Source organism: Octodon degus, unplaced genomic scaffold, assembly GCF_000260255.1.
Source record: "Octodon degus isolate 3935 unplaced genomic scaffold, OctDeg1.0 scaffold00009, whole genome shotgun sequence".
Lineage (NCBI taxonomy): Eukaryota > Metazoa > Chordata > Mammalia > Rodentia > Octodontidae > Octodon > Octodon degus.
The window spans coordinates 31,559,349-31,583,414 of NW_004524585.1; the positions used below are offsets into that span (position 1 = coordinate 31,559,349).

Consider the following 24,066-nt stretch of genomic DNA (forward strand, 5'->3'; position numbering starts at 1 on the left):
CATCCTGATTTACTGGTTTCATCGGTCATAAGCTGTCATTCTCTTAGGAACATTTTGCCGTGCAGCGTTATGGAAAATTTTTCGTTAAGCCAGTAGTACACCTCCCATTTTAAAGTGGAGGCAGAGTGAAGATTTCAATGTAGAAGACAGTGATGGCACCCTGACAGGAGTAATCAATGCCAGAACATCGGCAGAGCTTTTCTTTTGGAACAAGGGCAAACTCAGCTAAAAAGTTTGTTTAAATCATGCTTGGCATAACAAGAACCTTTCAACTTTTATCTGTCTCTGACTGGCTATGAATACACCTGACTCATCACCACAGTGCCTTTTAACTCAGCCCCACTCAGCTGAGCTGCTCCTCCTGCCGTAGAGAGATAGTTAAAATGCTGTAAAGCCTCCAGCAAAGGCTACAGGCTTCTATCTGTGGTGTTATTTTATAGCACAGGAATTCCATAGCTCTTGAGTATCTCACACAAGATAAAATGCCAGGCTTTTTTTTTTTTTTTTTTTTTTTCAATTCTCCTGGATAATCTACATCTCTTTGTGGTGTCTAACTGTGTGGTTGGGGCATTCTGTCAGTGAGCACTTACATCTAAGCAGAGATTATGTCACCACAAAGTTTTTAAGATAATGAAAAGAATGACAACCAAAAGAAGTAACTAAAAAAATTCCTTCATAATCTTAAACCAAAGTTTTTAGGGATTTTTTTTTTTTTTTTAGTTTTTACTTCTTATGTTCATTTGCAGTCCTGGGGTTGAATCCAGGGCTTCAGGCATGTTAAGCAGGCACTGTATCCCTGAGCGATAGCTCAAGCCTCTTCAAATTCAGAAAATGATCTTGTGTTGTTCCTCACAGCAGCTGCCCCTTCCCTCCTGGTCAGCTCTGCCATCCCCTAGTACAGAGCACAATTCTTGTTACCTATTTTGATAATCACCTCTTGCAGCAGTGAGTCATTCCTATTTTGTAGCTACATTGATTTGATTAGCTCTTTCTCTGAGTTATAATGACCTTAATGTTTTTATAGTCCTACTTCATTAGTTCTTCTTAACTGTATAACTTATCTTTAATATCTCCTTTTGCCTCATAAAGTTTAGTAGTTAAAGATTAACACCAAGAGTTTGATTATTTTAGTGTAGTTTGAGGTTGTTTTCAGTGAATTAACTTGTTCTAATGTGTGGTGTTAACACTCAGCATGAGGCAGGATGGATTGTTCCTCAGAATCCTCAGCTGCCAGAAGTTCTCCTGGTTCCTGCCCCTCTGAGGGCCTGTGCCTTTGTACCATGCCATGTGCCTGGTCAGTGCTCGCTTACTAAGACACATGCAGAATAAGGAACGCAATAAAACCAGCACTATCTGGTCTGCTTTGCTTTTTTCTCTCTGGCCTGGATGGCATTCTTGGGTCTACTGCTAAGCCCTCTTGACTTAATTGCAAATAAATGTGTTTTGCTGTTGTTATTTTTGTATATGTTTTGAGACTGCTAGAAAAGTGGGACTTCCCATACACTCTTGAATAAAACCCTTTTTCCATCAGGATCATGACCAGCTTTAGGAATGATGCATTTGGAGAAGTGAAACAGTGCTCACCTTCCAGGGCACACAGTAGTATCTAACCAACAGGATAATGCCAAATGAAAGGCAGATCACCCTCATCTCCACATATTTTCATGAATCCAAGGAGCACTGTGGTTAGCCCATACAATAGGGCCTTACTTGGTACACAAGTACAAAGTAAATTTTATCTAAAAATATCCTCTTAGGGGTTCTATATCTCCTAGCTAAAAGGGTAAAACATGAACCACCAGCTGCTTAAGGAAGCAAATGTCTAAATGGAAAATGGAGTAAGTACAGGGGTAGGACAATCTGCTCCAGAGTGAACAGGAAAGACTTTCCAAAGAAATGAACTAAACCCTGCAAGGATGTTGTTACTAACTCTGCCTCCACCCTTTCCTGCTTCTTACCATAAGTGGATCATGGCAGTTGCTTTTGCCTCCTGAGAATAAGGGATATTTAAGGAGAGCCTAATGATCCAAATCCTTGTACTTTGTATAATTCTACTTAAGACAACTATTTCAGAAAAATCTCTTAATTCCAGAGACCTTCATAATAGGAAACTCTTGTCAACTGAATCCAGCTGTTCTGCCTTCCTGACCATTTATGTTGGCCCACACTTAGATCCTAAATACATATGACCTGGGGTGAGGCACTTCTTATTCTTATTTTCGAATTCCCTATGGTAAGACTGGCCTTATTCTTATGTTGTGATCTAGTCACTTACTAAGAGGTCTCTGTATTTGCTGAAGGTGGTAGACTAGCCTTCCTGGGGTCCCTACCAAGGAGCGCTGGTTGTCTTGAGCATTCCCATTAGCTTCTTCCCCTTGATGTCAGTTTCTATTCCAAGCACATGTGCTTCTGCTTTTTTTTCCTGGTTAGTCCATTTCCAAAGGCACATTAAATACATTTGTAAGGAGATATCAAGACTTCCTGTAAGAATATGGATTTCTTTATGCCAGTCCAGACATGTGAACCAGGAGATGCTCATGAGAGCTGACCAGGTACAAAAAAAGGCTTAATTGAGAGCACCTCAAATCAAGTTAATGTAGCCTTACTTTTTCATTTAGTCACTGCTTTCAGCTACTATTTTTTAACTAATTAGTATGATAAAGCTTAGCTCAGACTCATTTGAACTCATTTTTTCCCCCTTCACTAAAAAGAATTGTATTTGACTGGGCTTTAAACATTTGATGAACCTTTTCTGTGGTGGTTCTTATACAAGTAGGATGTTTCTACTATTTGATCCTTGACATGAGCTTGCAGTGACACAAACAGCTCACTTTTTTTATTTTCTTTTTTCTTTTAACTTTGATTTAGTCTTAGGTTGCTTCTCTCACCCAGAAGGGCCTAACAGAAGAGACACAAGTGGTGCTTAGTGAGGTCAAGTTCCTCATTGTTAAACCAAAATTAAATGAGCTTTCCTCTAAGAATTGTAAAGATAGTGCTGGGGAGATAGCTCTGCAGTCTAAGCACCTGTCTGGCAAGCACAAGAACCGGGGTTTGACCCCTAGTACTGCATACCATGCTAGCCCCGGAAACCTAGGCGTGCCATGGCAGCCACTGAGACCAGGCACGGTGGCCCACACCTGTGATCCCAGTGCTGGGAAGCCTGAGATAGGAGGATCACTATGAGTCCAGCCTGCATAGCAAGACCCTATACCAAATAAATAAATAAATATTTAAAAATTTAAAGAAAAAATTGTAAAGAGGAGTCACTGATTTATTCAAAAAACAGTTGTTGAGCACTGTATCATCCAAGGTTCTATTATGTTATGTTTCAGGCTTTATACCCCCTTCATGCATTTCTCCCACTATATTTGGAGAGACAGAGATATAAAACAAATGATTACTGATATTCATTACTAGTAATCTTTTTTTTTTAAACATTTATTTATTTATTTAGAGTGTGTGTGTGTGTGTGTGTGTGTGTGTGTGTGTGTTTGGCCAGCTCAGCCCACCAGGGGGTGGGGCTGGCTGGCATGTGGTGCTGGGGGATTGAACCGCGGTCCCTGTGCTTTGCCAAGCTTGTTCCAAGTAGGTGCTTTAGACCACTGAGCCATCTTGCCAGCCCAATTACTAGTAATCTTATTACTACAAAACTTACTTGAAGTACAGGAGGAGCATATAAAGGAAGTAGCAAACTTGCCTGCATAGGATGCTTATAACTAACTCACATAAGGTGACATAGCAAGTTGACTCTTAAAGGCAGTAGGAAGTACAACAGGCTTCATTCAGCACATGTTTGCCGAGCACATTCTGTGTCCTAGGTACTGTCACAGGCACTAGCATCACAGCAGCGAACTAGACAAAGCCCCTGGCCTCTTGTGTAGAGAAACACAATAAACCAGTAAATAAATATATGTGAGATAGAGATGGGTGTATGAAAGAGAATAGACTGTCAGAGGGATTTTGTTTCTTTCCTTTTTTTATGTATTTGGTACAGGGTTTCACTACAAAGCTCAGACTCATAGTGATCCTCCTCTTTCAGCCTCCCCAGCTCTGGAATTATAGGCATGAGCCACAATGCCTAGACTTGGTGGCTGGTTTAGCACTCCCAGGGGCAGGGCCAGCATGGCATGTGTTGACAGGAATCAAACCTGGTCCCTGCACTTGCCTAAGATTTGGTTGTGTTTGGCTAGGTTTCTTGTGGTTCTTGGAAAATCCTCTCTAGCAGCAGTATGCAAATGAAAGATGCACAGAAAGCCAGGTATAAGATTACTGTGGTAATTTAAATAAAAAATTATGTGGGTTATATTGGATTAGCCAGATGAGAGGCTAGCTAGGGTGGAGATGTTAGATACCAAGTGGTTTAGGAGATCCAGTATACATGTAAGACGTGGTTCCTTATGGATTATAGGAGAGCTCAGGAAGTGAACTGGGAAGTACCTGAGTTTAAGTTTGGGTGGCTGAGTGGGGGATAATACTAGTGACCACCTAAGAGGTCCCTAGAGGGAAGGCAGGTTTATAAACACAGAAAATGAATTGTATTTCAGGCATTGAGAGCCAGAAGAGAAGTCATGGCTGAAATACAAATATAGCTATTACTAGCATTTCACATAAATTTTAAAAGAAGGAGCAAAACTAGTTAACTTTAAGACATGAACAGATTTGACAGAAAGTTATCAGTGACTCTGGAAAACCGATTTCAGTAGATGAGGTTGCAGATGGTGCTGGGTTACAGAGTGAAGGATTAAGAGGTTGAGATTGTCCAACCGAAGTCACTGTCCCCTTCTTTCTTGGAAGTTTGAACTTTAGGCTAGATCTTTCCTTACCCCTTTCTTCCTACCTTTCTCATGGTCTCAGACTGAATCTCTGAGCTAGGAGCAGGACTGGGGTTGGCAAATTAGGATCCTTGGGTCTCCAGTGACACAGGGAGTCTGTGGACACCGGAGTCTGATGTTGATGAGTGGGTGTTGCCAGGAGCATCCTGGAGGGCGGGGGCAGCTATGTTGGATGAGGAAACTCTGGACCAGGTAGCTAATGCTGGATAAGAAGCGAAGTGCTTATGGGCCTGGTAGGAGAAACATGGAACCGATTAAGGAAAGCTCCCCCAGAGAGAGAGTAGAATACCGCGGGGGTGGGGGTGGGGATGGGGGTGGTGATGGGTGTGAGGGTAGGGGTGGGGGTAGAATCTGAAGCGGTAAACTGATGGTGACTAGAAAGTCAAGCCCTGGTATGTAGGTCTCTATGGGCACAGCAACAAACTATGCAAAGGAAGCACCGATAGTTGATGACTGGAGGGGGAAGCCCATAGTACTTGGCCTGTAGCTATTTCCCGCGCATTGGTGGAGCCTGCCCTTGGTGGAGCCTGCCCGGAAGCTCACAGATCATGGGAGGAAAGGATTAGACACCTGAGTTTCTTAGGGATAGGATGGGGGAGGTGACCAAGGGATCCCAGCTGGGGCTTTGCACTTTGGCAGACAAGGGGAGCAAAGGAGACCCCTTCTTAACGCCGAGGTGCCCGTGAGTGGGTGTCCTAAGATCTCCCGCCTCCACACAGGCCAGGGGCCTCAGTTTCTCCCGCGAGCAACGTCATCTCCGCCCCCTGCAGGCTGGGGCTCGAGGACCTGCTGGTGGTTGTTCTAAAGCCTCGAGAGCCATCGGTTCCTACCAGACTCTTACTGGGGGTTGGCGTCCTACCCCATGGCTGCACCCGGACCCCCAAACTTAGGCCCTCTTCCAGGCACGGGGAGGAGTGGGTGTCCTGGGCTGTGGCCGATGCCCCTGTGGGCTGACTATCCAAGCTGGTTGGGTGTCCAGGTGGCCCCTGGCAGACTGATGGTCTGGCCACGGATCGGGCCAATCATCTGCGGAGGTCCTGAGGTGTGGGGTGTCCCCGTGGGCCCCCCGCCTTATGAATTCCAGCATGAGGTGGCCCCCTGCAGAGCTAGCAAGGCAAGGCCCTGGCTTCCAGGCCCCTCCGAGCCCACTGGCCTCAAAGCCCGCGTCACCCTGCAGAGCACCCCCAAATTGGAGCTGCCCGAGGACATCTCCGTCACAGAACAGGAGATGGGGCAGCTGGCCCAGGAGCTGCGGCAGAAGAGGCTAACCCTGGGCTACTCGCAGGCGGACGTGGGTGTCGCAGTGGGCGCGATGTTCGGAGAGGCGCTCAGCCAGACGACCATCTGCCGCTTCGAGTCCCAACAGCTCAGCCGGGCCAAAATGTGGAAGGTGGGGCTGCTGCTGAAGCTGTGGCTGGCAGAGATGAACAGCAAGAGCCGCCGAGGCCTCTGGAAGATGGAGCTGATCCTGCAGGAGGGCCGGAAGCAGAGACGCGAGTACAGAGAGAAAAGATTCCGCGAAGACCTGGAGCAGCTCTTCCTGCAGTGTCCGAACCCCACACCCCAGCAGATCAGCTGCATCGCTGGGTACCTCCGCCTCCGGAAGGAGCTGGTCCAGACGTGGTTCTGTCTTCGGAACCAGACCCGGGGTCCCTGCAGGAGATCACACCCGCAGCCAGACCGCCTTTCCTGGGGCCATCCAAGTGCTTGCCCTGGGCCCCTGGGCTGCATCTAGAGCTCCACTAGAGGAGCCCCTGCCTTACTGCCCCTCCCCACTCCTACACACCTTTTCCTGGAGGGCAAATCCTGCTGTCTGCCCCCAAAACCTCCCTGGGCGGAAGAGTTGGGGAGATGCAAGAGGGAGGCCTGGGCTCCCTCGCTGGGGCATGGGTGGAGTTGTGGAAGAAATTTGGGAGGGTAGTTTATTGTTGCTTTGTGGTTTTTCCTTTATTTTAAACAAGCCCTGGTTTTAGATTTTAAGACATATTACAATATACAAATTTCAGTACTTTGTTTCTGCTTTTATTATTAATTCAAGATTGTGCCTGCTGTCCATTTTTTTCTTATAAACATAATATTAAGTGAAAAACTCAAGCCACCAGCTACCATAGAATACTATTTTTTTATTAAACCAGAACCCTAAGCCAACACAAACACAAAAACCCCAACATAATAGTTGCTCCTGGTGAAGATCCCAGACTGGGGTAGGAAAGGAGTGTGCACAGCCCTGGCAGAGGCAGGAGCTTCTTCCAGGCGGCCTTTCACTGATTCCCCTTTCTATTTCCAGTGCCCCAGCTTGCTGCCTCTCTGCAGCTTTGGCCCCGGGTGTGCTTTTCTCCTGCCCCTGAATTGCTTTGCTCTTAGCCCCTTTGTTACTGAGCAAGGCAAACTGCCCAGCAGCAGCAGCTGCCCGGGTTCTAGCACCCTTCAGTTATTGATTCCATTTGGATTGTTCCTTGGGGGTCTGTTACACTTTCTTCAGAGCACAGGTGTTTGTGTGTGTTTGTGTGTGTGTGTCTGTGTGTGCGTGCACATGCACGCGCACTTTAAACAGTTTATTTAACTGAAATGGACTTACATTTGTTTCTGAAGTGACTTCCATTTATTTTGATACATCTTTTCCTATGGTAACTTACAGGATCTTGAAGCCAATATAAATATTTTATAAATATTTGAATATTTGGGTATATACCTGCACAATACCTCAGCAATATCTTTCAGCAAGAAAAACACTGAAGAGTAAAAACTAGACACAATTACTAGGCACAGTGAAAATCTGCAAATATTTCTGAGGTAAGAAGGTACCACATACCTGTTCAACTAAGAAAACCACCCTTGTAACACAGGATGATTTTATTTTTACACAGGATGTAGAACACTTAAGCTGCCAGTTAGGTACTGAATGGCAGAGCAACACCCCCATTTTATGCCATGAATTCATAGGGAATAGGTTCCAACAACTCAGGTTCCTTCCCATTGGTCCTCACAGAGTGTGCTTCTCTGGGAGGGCAGGCTGGCGCTTCAGTTGAACCCAGGTATGTTTCTCTTTTGGCTTCCTTTTTCTGATCATATTCCTTGACACATTTCAGGAAACTGTCATGACTTTTTGAGTGTTTAATATGCTCAATATGCACATTAATCCTCTTGGCAGGTATCTTGCCCTTACTTGTTTGCAACAATGGCAACAGCATGCTGGGTAATGTTGTAGACTCTTCCCGTTTTGCCATGGTAATATTTGTGAGGCATTCCTTTTGCACAGTACCCATTCCTTTGATGTCTACAATATCACCCTTTTTGTAGATTGTCATGTATGTGGCCAAAGGCACAACCCCATGTTTTCTAAAAGGCTTGGAAAACATATACCAGGTTCCCTTCCTCTTGCCTTTTGTGTTAGTCATTTTGGCAAATTACTGGAAAATGGCGGTTTTGGTGAAAAGGAAGTGAGCACAGGTTTTGAATGGATGTTTGTGCATCACTTTTTGTGTGTGTGTATGTGTGTGTGTGAAACCAGGAATTGAACTCAGGCCCTTGTGCTTGCCAGGCAAGCGCTTACTCTACTGAGCCATCTCCCCAGCAAATAGATGTCTGTGATTGTTCACCTAGCATTCATGGTGGTTTTACCTTTGTATATCTCAACTCATTTCTCTAACACTGGTCTCTCTCACTTTTCCACTGCCAGTTTGGTCAGTCTTGATTATCATGTAGTAGGGCTGGGGATGTAGCTCAGTGGTAGAGCACCTGCTTAGCCTGCTTATGACTCCATTTTAAACTCCAGCACCAGCAGGGGGCAGGAAGAGCTCTTTTTCTCAGATCTGCTGCCACACACCTGTGTGTCCTATTTTTACTCTATAGGTATTTGCAAAAGGCAAGCTTTTCTACTTTTATTCTACTTGCTGATGTTTTTATTCTCTAATTTTAGATTTCATTCTTATTAATAGCTCCCCTAGTTTCCTTTGGTTACTTTTATTTCTTTTTTCCTAATGACATTCCAGTAGTACCTACTTTGCTTGGTTTTGTTTGTTTGCTTTTGTTTTTGTTTCTGTTTCCTGGTGGCTGTATGGAAGAGTACTCTATGGAGTCCAGATGAGAGACCCCCATCCTGATCTGCCCTCACCTTGGTCCCATAGCCAAGTCCAGCACCACACAAGATAGGGCATCCTGATGCCTGTACCTGCCGTTCCCTTCCTGTGGTGTGGAAAGTCTAACCTTTACCTTTATTTCCATGTGTGTAGTATATAGCTTAGTTTGCCATGATAGCCACTTTATTATAAGTTCATTTTGTGTGGCTGAAGGACACGCACACCATGGAGCCAGGACCACTCTCTACTTTCATTTTGGCATCCCCCCCCCAACTTAATTCCTGCACTTACTAAGCAATAGCTGTTTCCCCATCCCTACCCCCAGTGATGCCTAATTTACTTTATTCTCTATGAATTTATTTATTTTAGACATTTCCAATTAGTAGGATCATATGATATATGGCCTTTTGTATCTGGCTTATTTCGGCCTCTGTTCAAGGCTTATCTGTGTGTGCCACACATCCAAACTTCATTCCTTTTTATAACTGAATAATATTTAATTGATTTTCTTCCATTAACAGAGATGCCATGGACACCTGTAATGATGACAATTTCAATGGAGTAGTTAACAGAGGCAGGTGTCAGCAACAGACAAGTCCTCATATTTGTCTGATTTCTCCCACCTCCACTGAAAAACTGAAGACTGTAAGTCTTCACCATCATTTTCCAAATATGTTTTTGTCAAAAGTCTCCATTATCTTGTGGGGTTTTTTTTTAAGCCAAGACAGATATTCCTAGCCTGAAGACCCTGAACCCTGTTAGAATATAAGCAGGGGCTGGGGAGATAGCTCAGTAGTCTCAGCAACTGCCTGGCAAACTTAAGGACCCAGCCACCAAAGCCTGACGTGGTGGTGCATGCCTGTAATCCTACTGCTGAGGAGGCTGAAACAGGAGGATCACTGTGAATCCAAACTGTGTAGTGAGACTCTGTATCAAATAAATACATAAATAAGTAAATAAATTAATATAAGCAGAGTAGTGTGCTTATCATGTGTGCATGTGCATTTTCTTTAAAGACAGTTGATAGTCTTCATCAAATTTTCAAAGAGAACCATGACACTTTTTAGTTATAGAGGTTCAGACTATAAGTGTCACCTTCCCTTTGTCCAACTTGCTTTCAGTAATTTCCTCTTGATAGTATCCATCCAATGAGTAATTTTTGTTTGAAAATCTATATTTTCTGGATATTCCTAGCTCAGTATAGTATTAAGCCCTAAATGATTTTTGATGTTTCAAGTTTTGACCACATACTACATAATTATCTTTTCTTGTTCATATAGTTTCATCAGCCCTTAGCACCTTAATGAAATTACCATTAAGAGTAATTTCTCCGCTTCCTAGTTTTCTTTTGTCTAAGAAAATATGAGGTGTTTAGATATTTTCCCACATTCCAAATCAGTATTTGTTCTTGAATTAGCATCTGTTTTTTATAATTTCATTTTTTCAGTTACCCAGTCTGTACATTCTTCTTTTTTTTTCTTTTTTCTTTTTTTTTTGCGGTACCGAGGATTGAACTCAGGACCTTGAGCTTGCCAGGCAAGTGCCTATTCTACTGAGCTATCTCCCTTGCCCCTGTGCATTCTTATAGTAGAAGAACCAGTTTGCAGGGTTCTTCTACTATAAATAAATTCACAAGAATTTATTTTTCAGAACAGCTATTTTTGTTCTTACTTTCTAAAAAGTCTTGCTTACTAAATGTATTGATTTCCTTGACAGAAACTGTTCATGATGAATTCATCTAGAGTATATAATGGTATTATCTATGTAAAACAGTGCTGTAAAGTAAAACTACAGGGACTGGGGAGATAGCTCAGGAGAATAAGTGCTTGCCTGGCAAGCACAAGGTCCTGAATTTAGTCCCTGTACCATCAAAAGAAAGGAAAGGAAAGGAAAGGAAAGGAAAGGAAAGGAAAGGAAAGGAAAGGAAAGGAAAGGAAAGGAAAGGAGAGGAAAACTATAATGCCATTCCAATAAAATCCCAGTGGAATATGGAGTTAATAGTTTAGACAAAGTCATTCTAGGCTAAAAGAATAAAATTTAAGAAAACATCAAATTAAATTTGAAGATGGGTCCTATGCTTTGTCCTACTTGAACAGCATGGTACTAGTGATGAGAAAAATCAGAAACAAATATTTGGCTACTTCGTTCATTGGAATGAAGACTGGTGCAACCTAGAGCAAGGGCTCTTGGTAATTCATATGAAATGAATTTAAACTGTTCAGTCTCTTTGAGCCATCTTTTCAAATTTTAAGAATTTTTATAAGAAGGTAACTATGAAAATTTAGCAGTAAAAGTAATCATTACAACATTTTTAAAATGAAGCCAAAAGAAATTAAAAACAAATACTGTAAAAGGGTTAAACAGTAAGGGGTTAAACAAATAACATGGAATCCCTGGTAAAATTAAGCTGTGTTATTGGACCACAATTCTTGACAAACAGGAAGTTCAGAGTAGATCACTGAATGAGGCAAACCACTTTATTAAACTGGACCATTGGATACCATTTGTAAAGAAAAAAGTGGCAGAAGCACACATAATTGGTGGTACTCCTTTAGAATCCTTGCTATATATAGTAGTTGTTTAATAATCCAAGAAATATTTTTTAGAAAATCATTCTCCTAATTGTGTTTCTAAAATACTAATCCTTCATTTCAAAGCAATACTTAAAAACTAAATATAGCCACATTATTTTTAGTCACATTTGTAGTTTCCATAAAAGAATGACAGTTCTCTAAAGGGACAAGTCTAGATGAGGAAGATAATACTAAAATTTAGGATTTGAATTATTTTTTTAATGATCAGGTGCCCATTAATGTTAAAGAGCTGTAGTGTAGTTCAGTAAGTGAAAACACCTGCCATATGTCTGTTTTCTGGCTCAACATGGTAATTTGCAATTATACTTACGGTGTTTATATACCTCTATGTAGTTAATCCATATTTAGAATATAATATAAACCCAAATCATTCTCATGTTTCTGGATGTTTATTTTCCAATTTAAAAAAGCACTTGCAAATAGCAAAATCTTGACATTAACATAGCAGAATCTTCCGTGCTTGTCATTTTTCAGGAAAGCAAATGAATACAAATGAAATGTATGGATCTTGGTGTGGGAAAGCAGGGTCAGCCTCCTGTGAGTGAGTACATCCCCAGACAGTTGAAAGAAGAGCTGTCATGTGCTTGTGAACCCACCCTGAAACCTAGTGAAAGCCTTAAAGTAAGACCTAAACATTATCATGGCTGCACCTGTGAGGAGAGTCATGCCAGGCAGCTCGGGAGGAGCCACACAGTCTGCCATCACAGGCCAGCTGGGCAGCCACCTTGCTGCCTCACTTTTTGCCTTGTGGCCCTGCTCTCAGTTCAGCTAAGGTCAGGCTCAGCTACTTTGTCCTTGAACTTGGACTTCTTAAATTTTCTTTCTCTAGCTTCCAACAGAATAACAAAACTCTCAACTAGTTGTAGTTATTTCTGTTGACTCTTCCACTGCCTAACTGCCGAAGACTTTGGCTGAAAAAGGGAAAATTGAAGCCTTGTTGGGAAGTTTCTGCATTTCAAATTGAATATTGCTTTCTAAAACTACATGGTCTGTGTGTCTTTCTTCAAGTGAATAACGAACTGTATTATTTGACAACTAGCATACTTTCCCTTGCTCATGGTCAAGGGTAGAGCCTCTTCAGAACTGGCTCAGTGGCTAGGGCAATGTGTAAAGTGCATTAAATGGACTTGTTTGAGGACAAATAATAACATTCCCGGGACAGCTTTGAGGCTCTGGAGAGCGTTAAGTAGTTTAACATCTTAACAACCTTTTTCATAGAGAACCTGTGTTGATATACACTGTATTCATTTTCCAAGACTGCCACACAGTCCTGGAGATTAATTTGTTTGAACACTGAAATGTATTTTCACACAGCTCTGGAGGTCAGAAGTCGGGGACCACAGTGTGGGCCGTTGGTTTCTTCTGCACGCAATGCGGTAAGGATCTGTGCCATCCTACCTGTAGAGGAGCACAGGACTGTCTTAGCCTTAGTGCCTCACACTGCCTCCCTCTCAATGTGTCCATGTCCACATTTCTTTTTCATTCTATGAGGACATCAATCATACTGACTTACAGTGCACCCTGACGACCTCATTTTAACCTAACCACTTCCGTTAAGGTCTTGTCTGCAAAACATTCTAAAGTACTAATATTGAAGACTTCAGTATATGAATTTTTGTCTGTAACTTACTTAGCCCATGTGTAACTTAACTAAGCCCCTGCTTAGCCCATAACATCATGAAACTAATGAAAATCTAAGATAACTTCAAATATGTGCTTTATTGGGCACTCTGTGTACCAGGTAGTGTCCTAGGTATTAAGGGGCAGGGAGGACCAAAAACAGCTTGAAATCTGCTGCAGCATCCCAGTCTTAAATAAATAGGTGATTGTGGCTTACTTATGATAGGTATTCTATGGTAGGAGCAGGGTAAGGCATTGGGAGGATTTATGTTTATAGCCCTGCGGTGTACTGTGCCAAGGATTCCTTCTGATTGTATCAATTGGTAAGTAAAATTGTAAGCCAGAGGGACCTGCAGAGAAAGTATGGTCCTGTAGGCAGGGCATAGTTTGGGAAAGAGACATTTATTTCCCATGTGGCTAACTTACTGGATCTGTTATTTGGCATGAACTTCTTCTTTCAGCCTTTACTTCCTCTCTGTGCTATGTATCTAGCAAACCAGGGGATAAGACTTGATGTAACCCTGAGATAGCAGAAAGAAATCACTTGGCTTTCACTTCACATGTGAAGTGCTCCATTTCTCTTTATTGTTCTACACCATACCTTGCTGTACTTATAATAAACTCAGAAGTCCGTCTTTTGCATCCCTAGGAATCATCCCACAGAAGGTATTTAACAGTTTATGGCCAAAACTTAGTAAATAAATGAACAAAATAGTAGAAATAATGATCTCAGTTGTGAAAAAACTTACCACTGATATTGGGAGATAATTTGAGGGATTATAATAATTGGAATGCAAGGGCCAGGGAGATAGCTAAGTGGCTTAAGTGCCTGCCTGGCAAGTATAAGGTTCAGAGTTTGGACCCCAGTACTGAAAAAAAATAAATAAATAAATTGGAATGCAGTTATAAGAGACCGTTTCCTTACCTATCAAATGACAACTAAATAAAGGAACTGATGATAAGTTTTTCATTTGAAGAATTTATGTAAAAACTTTTTTAAAAACCATATATATTTTGCTGGGTATGGTGGCACATGCCCATAATCCCAGCACTCAGAAGGCTGAGGCAAAACTGTAGCTGTGAGTTCGAGGCTAGCCTGGGCAACATGTGAGTTCAAGTCCAGCCCGAACCACATAGTGAGATCCTGTCTCAAAAGGACAGAAAACAAAAGAACTATATAGCATTTTATAATTAAAAAGAATGAACTCTGAGGTTGTTTAAAAGCCTATAATTGCCTGTGCACCTGTGAGTAAAAATAAAACTATTTACCACAGGTTGCATGTGCAGGCTAAGAGGACACAGAGTACGTGGAGGGTGAGCCAACTCTGGTCCTCAGACTGTGATTCCTCATAACTTTTCTTGTTGCCTGCTTTTTAGCTGTCTCTCCCAATGCAGACCTGTCTGGTAACACTTGGTCTCCAGCTTCCACTATTGGGAGATGGGGGAGCCTTTCAGAGGCGGGACCCAGCGGGAGGCCTTCAGGTCAGTGGTGTTGACTCTGAAAGAATAGTGGGACCTGCGCCCTTTCTTCTTCTACTTTTCACATCCTGGCCATGAAGTGAGCCACTTTGCACCCTACCACAATATGCTGCTTCACTGCAGGCCCTAAAACAATAGGCCAGCTGATAGGGACTGAAATCTGCAGACCTGTAATCCAAAGCAAACCTTTTCTCTTCGTACATCTTGCTTTTAGTTATGGTAGCAGAATGCTGACTAGTACGTATATCCATTAGTCTAGCTTTTCTGCAGCTCATTGTGTCCATTCACCACAAAGTGTAGTTTAGACAGCAGAAGTCTGTATGACAATGGCTTTTCATACTGGACATCCAGTGTCAAGTGTGGGCAGGGGTGGTGCCTTGTGAAGACTGTGGAGGATGTGTTCCAGCCCACTGTCTTTGGCTTGGTGGTCTTCTCTCTCTTTATGCCATCCTCCCCTATGCATGTCTGTGTCCCTAGTTCTCCTTTTTTATAAGAATATTAGTCATCTTGGTATTTCTAAAGACTGGCCCAAGTTATGACTTCCTTCACATTTACTTTCCTCTGTAAACTTTGTATCTCCTAATAAGGCCACATGCTAAGGTGCTGGCGCACAGAACCTTCAACATAAAATTTTAGGGGACACAATCCAACCTCTGTCACCTACTACTTTCAGTATAGTAAAGATACAAGGACATGCTGAGTGGTAGGTGTAGGAAACCAGGGAGACTTTTCTTCTACAAAGAAGTAATAGAAAAGGCAGTGTGGTAAAGAGAAAAGAGTACTGGTCACGTAGGTCAACTAGTCCTCCATCTACATGCTGTCCCTGTTACCAGTTCAGGACTATCATCTCAGGAAAATTTTAGGAAAAATAAAATTTCTTCTCTCCCAAACAATAACATTGTGGAATCAAGAATCATAGTAGCTACTTATTTCTGTCTATTTTGGGATCAGGACATTTGAACTCTGTCTTAGTTACTTTTTACTCGTTGCTGGGACAAATACCCGACACTCAAAATGAAGGAAGGAAAGGTTTATTTAGCTCACAGTTACTGGAGGTTTCAGTCCAGACTCAGCTGGGTTCAACACAGAGCAGCACAGAGCAGAGGGCAACCTTTCATGGTGGTGGCAAAGAGCGAGAGTGCAAGGGAGGGGTAGCAGCAGCTCAAGCAGCCAACTTCTCTTCCCACTTTACATTGTAATGCAGATTACCTGCCCCAGGGCAGGGGCAGCAGCCACACCCACAGTGATCAATCACAAACTCCAGAAGCCACCCCAAGACTTCATGAGGCTTTGGAGGGACACCTAGACACAAACCATAACAAACTCATTGGTGAAATTCACAGGCATTGTTTTAGGAAGAAAATTTTGGATAATTTGATACAGATATGATTCTTAATTTTAAAAAAATGTTGTGAGAACCTATTAAGAAAGCTCTGTCATTTAAGTATTGTCAGCTACTAATTTCATCAAACTAATGTAACCGGACAGTCAGGTGCCGTGCCTTTAATTTGCTGTGATTGTGTTGTATTTATGAAAAGCAGAGCTAACACAGCAGAGAGCAAATATGTAAACAGTGATTGTTTTCATAAAGAATTGTAAGATATTGCTAAATCTAAAGAGACACCAAGTAAGTTTTTTAAAATACAACTTTAAATCATTCTTTCTATAATAAACAGCCATTAAACACATGCAGATGTTGCAAATGATCACATTTCAAACTTTTTTATGGCACTAATCTACCGAGTAAATATACATTACCTCTGAGATTTAAACTAAACAATAGAGGTAGGAAAAACCTTTCCTTACAAGAATTTATCGTATTGTTCCTTACTCTCCTAAAAAGGCAATCGTAGTACCAGCATGAGTAGAAAAGAATGAATGTTTTGTTGCTTTGATGTCACATCATTAAAATAGTTAATCTACCACCATAAATTTTTGTCTTCCAGGCCAAGAAATTTTAAATAAAATACTAACAAAAATGTAACACTTTTCAATGAGAAGTGAAAGAATCTATATCCTTTTTATTTGAGGTTCTAGAAATGACACACTGCATAAAAAATGGTATCATTTTTATTTTTAAACTGAGTTCTTGCATTAGTCAGTAAACAATTTATTTAGTGAAGCTCCTCTGCGCAGACATACATACCATGTGAACATTCAGAAAACAGAAGGTGCTTGAATTGGTGAGACTTAAATATTTGCTTACAGTTGATCCAGTGATGTTGCAGTTGAAATAAAACCATATATAAATAAAATACAACTTATTACTAAGAGGCAAGTCTAGATTTTCAGTCATTGTTTTAAGGAGGACAATGACGATTCTACTTACTCAGTGGAACATCTTATAAATCTTTAGCATGTTTTCCTCCACATGTAGTCTGAACACTTTCCCTGAAGTTACCTATGCTAATCACAAAAAATATTTTTATTTAATTATGCATATCTTAAAAATATTATGGAACCATATAAGCTACATAGACCATTGATAGTATCCAGAATATAGCAAGAGAAATGACAGTACTCAGCATAGCAGTTTTGGGCCATTTCCCAGACATCCTTACTCTGGCCTCAAACCACTTCCTGAGGTTCTACCGCCTCACGTGTTTGTGAGCAGTAACATTACATGCACCCTTATGCTAAGTAAATAAAGTACTTAAAATGTGCCAGTGAAGGGCTAGGTCCCGAATACTCAGAATTAGACATGATTCACTTAAACTAGGTAGAGGAAAGGAAGGAGGAAATCAAGGATCTTTTCATCAGGAGACCAGGTTAAAAAGAATAGGCAAAGGAATCGCAGAGATGGGAGCAAGTAACTCAGGAGAGAAAGACAGAGTGGGATAGACACACAGAAAAAAAGACAGAGACAGACTCAAAAACTTGGAGCCAACTATGCTAAGTCTTGAAAGAGAACCAGGTATTAATTGAGTGAGGATAAAGAGGAAGAAACCAAAGTTTAGAACTGGGGAGACAGCAAAGAAGCCTTGACCAAAAATCTAGGCTGTGATTAGTTGCTGTAGCTGAAAGTTAACGTGGTCATTAGTCCTGACAGCCAAGCCAAAAGGCTATGTAGTTTTCAGTACCTAATTATACAGACCTTCCAAGATGCTTTAGGAAAAAAGTTTTCCTAACATTATAGTGCAAGATTAATATATCAATCTTAAGAGGGTATTAAGTAAAACCACAGATAATTTATGTATAGTACTTTGGTGTTCTTGTCACTTAAGATATGAGATCTTTCTTCAAGTGGCTATTCTCATACTGACTTCTGTTCCATAGGCTGAGTCGTAATACTAAGTTCCAAACTTCTGAAGGTCTTTCTTCAAGGAACTAATATGATTTGTAGTGACATAAATAAAACATCCTGAGGGTTTACTTCAACACTGTGGCTCATCAAATACAGAGAAAGACCCACTGAGCCTGCTCTTCTTAAGAGTCAGTTCTTCCTACCAGGCTTAGCAAAATTCTGTTAGTAAGTTAAGTGTATAACAATACACAGAAACCACTGAAAAGATTTTGGTAGCTGAACAAAAACAGAAGGTACTGAAGTAGCGACTCAAGTAGATGACTAATTGCCTTTGTAGAAATGTACATCTGATTAGAAACTCTGTTGATTCTTTGGTATGCCATATCATACTGTTGGTACCACGGCTCTGGATAGGAGAGAATGCCTAGTGTGACACTGGAGAGGGAATAGGAATCAATAAATGTACATGCCAAATAGCTTAAAACAAATAGTTAATTAAAGTCAGTGTCTTATTCTCATATGAAATAAAAATTGATATGCTCCTATGCGGAGTCTTCCTGACAATGCACACAACATGGGTGCATCGGTGCACATATAGGTGCATACCTTTATAGCAACCAGTTGGCAGCAGTGGGCACAGTGTGAAGAAAAAGAAGAACTTTATGTGCTCTGTGAAGTGAGAAACATACATACAGATCACTAGTTATTAATAATAAGCCCAATGCTATATCCATTTATGAATATTAAAATGCCTTAAATTGAATATTAATCCTTACAAAACTTTCTCACATTATGCTCAATTTCTGTGCTGAATTTGAAGATCGATTTTTTTTTCTAAATTCACTAGTGTCAGAGCCAGTCAGCAAACACATGCCTCTTGATATCATGCTTTGTCTTCAAATACAAGTTTCAGCATCTGTGTATTTTTATTACCATATTAATGGTACATGTTGATTGGGCTTGATTTGATGTCTCTACATGAGTATAGCATGCTTGACCAAAACCAATGTCCTTTTTTATAGCTTCACCCTTTGCTTCTCCTTTTCAAACAGTAGTACCCACTATTCTACTTTCACGTCAATTTTTCTTATCTTCCACATATGAAGAACATGTGATGGTCTTTCTCTTTCTGTGTCTGGTTTATTTCACTTAACATACTGTTCTGTAGTTCTATCCATTTTGTTGTAAATGACAAGATTCTGTTCTTCTTTATGGCTGAATAATACACTATTGTGTATGTATATACTACATTGTCTATATAATTTGTAATAAAACTTTCTCATGAATAACTATTGCTCCTAAAAATCCCCCAAATGTGTAATGAAATGTGTATAATGCATTAGGTGAATAATTTTGAGACATCTGATCAAGGTAGTGGGCTTGCTTTTAATGCACTCCGCTTTTCAGATCCCTGTAATGGACAGAATAGCCCAATGGTGCATAGCCTATTACCTTTTGAAAAATTAACTATGTTGGAATTTAATGAGAATGTTTGGAAAGCAAAGACTAACTACCCTAAAACTATGAGGTATTTTTTTGGAGTTACTTATAACTCAATTTAAGGTAAAGTACACATTTATATCAACTGAAACTGATTCATATACCAACTGGTGTAGAAGTCTATTATTCTGAAATAGATCTAGATACTATCTCAACATCCTTAGTCATTTTTTATGTTTGCTTTTTTATTATGTGAAGTCTGAGGCCTTCTCTGTGGAGGGCCTGCTTGTAGAAGTACTCATTTCTGGAGGTATCTGCAGAATACTCGTTGACCCACTGGTTTCCTATGATACCTTAATGACATCTCTACCATAGGCCAATTTTGTCCTGTACGCATACAGAAAATCAAGGGAGAATCACTAAGGCAGTTGGGTTTCCTGACATTTACTGTCTATCTGGACCATAGTTTAATTTGGTATCTATCCTTCAAGAAACAACAGTAGGTTTTAACAATGTGCTTTATAGAGGTTCCTTGGGATTAGCGAAGTGTTTGTCCTGTGTTCCTATGCTTCTGTCAAAATAATCCCTAAAATCTCACCAATGAATGTATTTGTTTTATTTTAAATGGTAATAAAAATAAAATTCTGGGCCAGCAAGGTAGCTCAGCATTCTAAAGCACCTGCTTAGGCAAGCGTAAGCAAAGCCCAGAGACCTTGGGTTCGATCCCCGGCACCACATGCTGCACCAGCCTTGCCCCTGGAGCGGGCTGAGCCACCCCCCCAAAAAAAATAAAAAATAAATAAAAGTAAAAACCCATGGCATATATTATTATATAGGTTCTTACCATCCTTGTGCTTTGTTTTTTTTTCTACAATTGTCCTGTTCTATTTTTCATTTCCCTAATTATTTTGTTAGACACAATCTTTTTGAAATCTGCCTTAAATCTCTTTTAGGAAAAAGTAGAGATACTGGTTAATCAATAAATTATTCAAGTACTTTGAAATCACTCTGTCATCTATTACTGTTCTTTCTATCTTTTATGCTCTGAAAAGACAGAAAACTTATGGTCAGTGTCCCCTCAATATTTTATATACGGTAAAATTATTTAATGGCACCAGTGATTGGGTTTCAAACTGAAAGTCTGAGCTGCTTTCTCAAAACAGTTCATCCATGTAGATATATTGATGGAATGCCTATTTATTATAAAATATTGAGTATCATTGACTAAAGACAATCTTAATTAGCTGAAGTTTGGATGCATCTTTCAGCCAGTGTGATATGAAAACATTATGTCATAACTTTCATCAGTGGTATGGTTTCTAAGTGGCAAATAAAGTAATGATGAATCTTAACAGCAATAGCATCTTGAATCTGATGGCCCACTATCCCCTAATTAAGCATTACGCATCTCCTTTTTCCCAAAGACTTTCACAACTCAAATCACTGTTGGTCAGTATCTTTAAAAAACGTGAGGATTTGGTTTAAGGATTCCCTTTTGTAAAATATGTTTTTCTAATGTTAATGCGGTAGTTACTTTCTAGTGTATCTGTTTTTTAAAAATCAGATTTTTATTACTGTATGTCTTAACTGAGAATACCATTAGATTACTAAATTACATTCCGCCATTGTTTTCAAGTTTTTATATATACACATTCAAAAATACTCCATGTCAATTAGATATTAGTACTTTGTTTTTTTAATTTTGAAAAAAATTTCATTCAAAGCAAAAAAAAATGATGTTAAAAATCTGCAATTCTTATGTGTAAAACTGTTTACATTAATCTTGATAATTCAGTTATGACTCTTTTGCTCTAAATCTCTTTGGTATGTTTCTGCCCTGATTTAGTGTCTTGTTTAAAGATTAACGCTGTGCGGTAATTTACTGCACCTCTGCAGATGGTGTTCACATCCTTGTAAATGGGTGTTGGAATCCTCTGCCCATCCCCATAGAACCTTGGGTTAACATTAATATAAATATCGAACTTCTCAAAGATCATGATAGAATTTTCATCATCCCATTCTAAAAAAGAATTTTGAAGAGACTTTGTGAGCTAAATATTTTCACATTGCTTAAAGTATAACTAGCTTCTTGTATGTAAAATCAGCAGCCCCTACAGGTTTAAAATAAGCATAAAAAATATTTATATATTGCCTTTTTAAAAACTCTTCTAAAATAAATAAAAAACTATTCTGAAGTTGTAGTCACATAAATTATAATTACTTTTGCACTTCCTTTATGTTTCATTTACTTATTTATTTATTTATTTATTTGCTGAACCGGGGATTGAACTCAGGCCCTTGCGCTTGCCAGGAAAGTGCTTATTCCACTGAGCCATCTCCCTGGCCCCTGCACTTCCTTTATGAAATGGTTTATAGGATCCCAAATAAAATTGCTTGTACTGTCTTTACTTTGATGTCCATAAAAGACCCGCTGAAACTTGGAGCTGAGTGTCCCTAATGAGCTCAACTGAATTTGTCTGAAGTTAGTTGAAGCTATTAGAGATAACCTCTTTCTACTTGTCTTTTGGGGGCAAACTGGTACCAACAATACCAGTTAAGCTGTAATTTGTGTAACTAACAACTAATATAAAAGGCCAGACTAAAGGTCACCCTGAAGAATTTAAAGGTATTAGCAGGTTAGGGTTGTGGGGCGCCCTACCCCAGTGTAATCTGTCTCCTCCGCTGGTGAGATTTGCAGAAGTCATCAGTGCCCTTTAACCCTGAGGTGTGGCTCACTCATAATTCACTGGTCACGTGCCAGGCTCCTCTTCAGTGTCTAGTGGGATGACTTCAGGAAAGGCAAATTCATTTTAAAGTTCCTGTTACAAATGCCTGCAGATTTTCAACCTTTTAGTGTAAATGAAAGATTACACTTTAATTTGCCTTAATGTTCTTGTCCTACCAGCCTGAGACTACATTGAAATTGTCATTTTGCTACATTACTGAATATGATTTGTTGAGAACATTTAACATGTATTATAAGAGGAACGCTTAAAATCTAACCATTAAATCAGATGTTGTATAACTGATTCTAATACATACTAAATATTCCACTTTTTATGGGCTACTTCTTCATATTTAATTGCCCACCAGTGGCTTTTGTTTATGTTTACAGTCAACTCTAATGCACTTAAAGGATAAGAATATAACTGAAGAATAACCTCTTATTTTCCTGAGGTGTATTTAACCCCTCTCTTGTAGAATCTGGCTTTGGCTTTTTCCACATCTCTTTATGTGATACCAATACAAAAACAACAGTGCTGTATAATATTAATCAATTTTTCCTTTTCCCATTGAAGTCTCCCATATATGATTGGTTCTGTAGTTTCTATCTGGAATAATTCTTGTTCTTTTAAGATAATAGGCAGCAAGATAGCATTAGTGAGAAAAGAAACCATTTCCCTTTCAATGCTTTATTACTACCTTAGTCTTGGGCTACTGTGATCATTATAGTTTTGTTTTGTTTTGAAGCCTTAGAGATTGAACACAGTGTGCTCTACCATTTTTTTTACAACCACACCCATGTGTCTTGTTTTGTTTTGTTTTCCTTTTTCCTTTTTATCTTGAAACAGTTACCCAGGATTACCTCAGACATAGACTCCTGTGTCAGCTTCTGGGGCAGTGAAAATACTGGCAAGTTCTGCCACTCCCAGTATTTTTTAAAAGTAGTAATTGTTAAAGGCTAGCCAGATAGTTCAGTGGACTAAAGTGTCTGCTTAGGCAGAGTGCAGCAGCCAGAGTTCCATCCCCAGCCTGCCTTGCAGGCCCCGCTCCCGGGGCACACTGAGACTAAGATTGAGACTGGGCATGGTGGCACATGCCTGTAATCCCAGCAGTTAGGAGGCTGAAAACAGGAGAATCACTACGAGTCTGATCTGTTTAGTGAGACCCTGTAGACTTGTACTAAAAAATACAAATAAATAAAAGTACTAATTATTATCCATAACCTTACTTGGGGCAGGTCACAGTAGCTAAACAAATTTTTAAGTTGGTAAACCTAGAATCGTAAGACCTCAAAGGAAAAAAACATTTAAAATGCAAGTTATCTTAAGTCTCTGGACTCTTGGACATTTAACTTGAAGAGCAGAGATCTCATGTAAGTACTAGAGGAGATGGGGAGGTTATGTCCCTCCCCTGGGTACTCCATCTCTCAGTATTTTATACACAGCATAGGTAGTTTATGGGTGAACTTTTTTATTTTAGTAGGTCTTTATTCTAATATATATATTACACAAAGATGAGTAACACGTGATGAAACCTATTTAATGGACTTAATCCACTTTATGATTCAGCAAAGTAAGTGAGAGATACTGTAAGTTGATAGAAAAGAATGCTGGAGTGGCAGAGGTATAGTTCGGTGGTAGAGCATTAGCCTAGCTTGCTTTAGCCCTAGATAAGGCCCCCAGTACCACAAAAAGAAAGAAGGTGGTGGTGGGGTTAATAGTACTGGCAGCTTCTCTATATCCAAATGCATGAAAGTTTTACATAAATGATAAATTGTCTAAACTTGAAATGCCATAATTTTGCTAGCCAAGAATTCCTAAGAGTCTTTTCATTTTTATGGACTGTCAGTTGGTTGTAGCTTCTTCACATGTGTACTTGGCAGTTAGGTCTTGTTTCTAAAACCAGCCTGCTTTGTGGACTTCATGGAGGACTAGATGGTGTCAGCAGCTCTTTCCTATGCACCATTAGCTGCCTGCACAAGCGCCTCAGGACTACACTAATAAATTCCTCAAGGTAGGGAGCTATATCTGCATAACTCAATCAACATAATAGCT

General features: G+C 40.2%; 1 protein-coding gene across 6 annotated transcripts in view; it reads left to right on the forward strand.

The window, feature by feature from the left end:
* The window catches only part of Fam172a (family with sequence similarity 172 member A), a 444,651-nt gene that overhangs the window by 327,389 nt on the left and 93,196 nt on the right, over positions 1–24,066 (forward strand). For 3 of the 6 annotated variants that reach the window (XM_023708514.1, XM_023708516.1, XM_023708519.1), the window contains one exon: positions 6,010–6,759. The exons of the other annotated variants lie outside the window; for them this stretch is intronic. In XM_023708514.1, the coding sequence (XP_023564282.1) occupies positions 6,010–6,578 (569 nt within the window). In that variant the 3' untranslated portion in view covers positions 6,579–6,759. Of the gene's footprint in view, positions 1–6,009; positions 6,760–24,066 lie in introns of those variants that run through there. 6 annotated transcript variants of the gene reach the window in all.